Source organism: Nestor notabilis, unplaced genomic scaffold (genome assembly GCF_000696875.1).
Source record: "Nestor notabilis isolate BGI_N333 unplaced genomic scaffold, ASM69687v1 scaffold28463, whole genome shotgun sequence".
Taxonomy (NCBI): domain Eukaryota; kingdom Metazoa; phylum Chordata; class Aves; order Psittaciformes; family Psittacidae; genus Nestor; species Nestor notabilis.
The window spans coordinates 35,017-35,914 of NW_009923830.1; the positions used below are offsets into that span (position 1 = coordinate 35,017).

The following is an 898-nucleotide window of genomic DNA, read 5'->3' on the forward strand; positions in this document are numbered from 1 at the left end:
GCCCTGAGTCATAGCAATGGGGACAAGGGGGAAAGCAGGCAAAAAAGGCAGAAGTCATTTTTGAACCTTGCAAAGGATTCCCAAGCTGTTCTGTGCCCAGACTAAAGCCAGGGATTTGCTGCTGGTATTAATAGCTGTAAAAGCAGCCACTGTACATCCACACTCCCACCGAGGGCCCCCTCAGGGAGGATGCAATGGGGAGCCGTTACCTCTGGATGCTTGGAAGATCTCACTGCTACTGTACACCACAGCACATGTCACGGTGAGAGCATAAAACCCCAGTTCATAGTTGGGAAGCATCGCTTTAACCCCCATGGCAGCAGGTTACAGTCCCAGCTGATGCAGGGGATCCAGACCTGGGAAAGGGAAGGAGGAGAGGGAAGAAAACCAGGGGTGAGAACTCCACCTGCCCTCGTATCCTTCAAACACCCTGAATTGCTGCTGGTCCTCAGCAGCTCTGCTTTGGGGGCTTCCTTGAAGGGTGTTAGCTGAAGAGAAGGACATGGTAGCACCTTGGGCTGAATGCTGGGTGCAGGGATAAAGGTTGCTGCTGAGCCCTGTGGCAAAACCTATCCAGGAGCCAGGATTTGGGGCAGCTCAGCTGGGTGTTCCTGATAAAGGGCTCTTCCCAGCAAAGTGCATCCATCCCAAAGTTCAGAGGTTCTTCAGGATGCCACCCACCCAGGATAGGGTTCCTCCAGCACGTTTCTGGTGTACCCCCCTAATTCCTAACTGTATCTTTGGAGGACATCCAGGATAGAGCGTGAAGACACCCATTCTAGAAAGAACGTGATGGGATGCCCCTACTTCTTTGCCCTGGGCTGCTTCTCACCTTCTGCTGGGGTTCTGCCCAGCCCCAGGCTCTTGGGGGTTTTAGGAGCCCCCCAGGCCCAAACTG

At 54.0% G+C, this 898-nt stretch overlaps 1 protein-coding gene across 1 annotated transcript in view; it reads right to left on the minus strand.

Moving 5' to 3' along the window:
• The window catches only part of HHATL (hedgehog acyltransferase-like), a 12,982-nt gene extending 12,624 nt beyond the window's left edge, over window positions 1–358 (minus strand). The window contains exon 1 of the mRNA XM_010012343.1: window positions 210–358. Coding sequence (XP_010010645.1) covers window positions 210–315 — 106 coding nt within the window. The 5' untranslated portion in view covers window positions 316–358. The remainder of the gene's footprint in view (window positions 1–209) is intronic.
• Window positions 359–898: the final 540 nt, after the last annotated feature.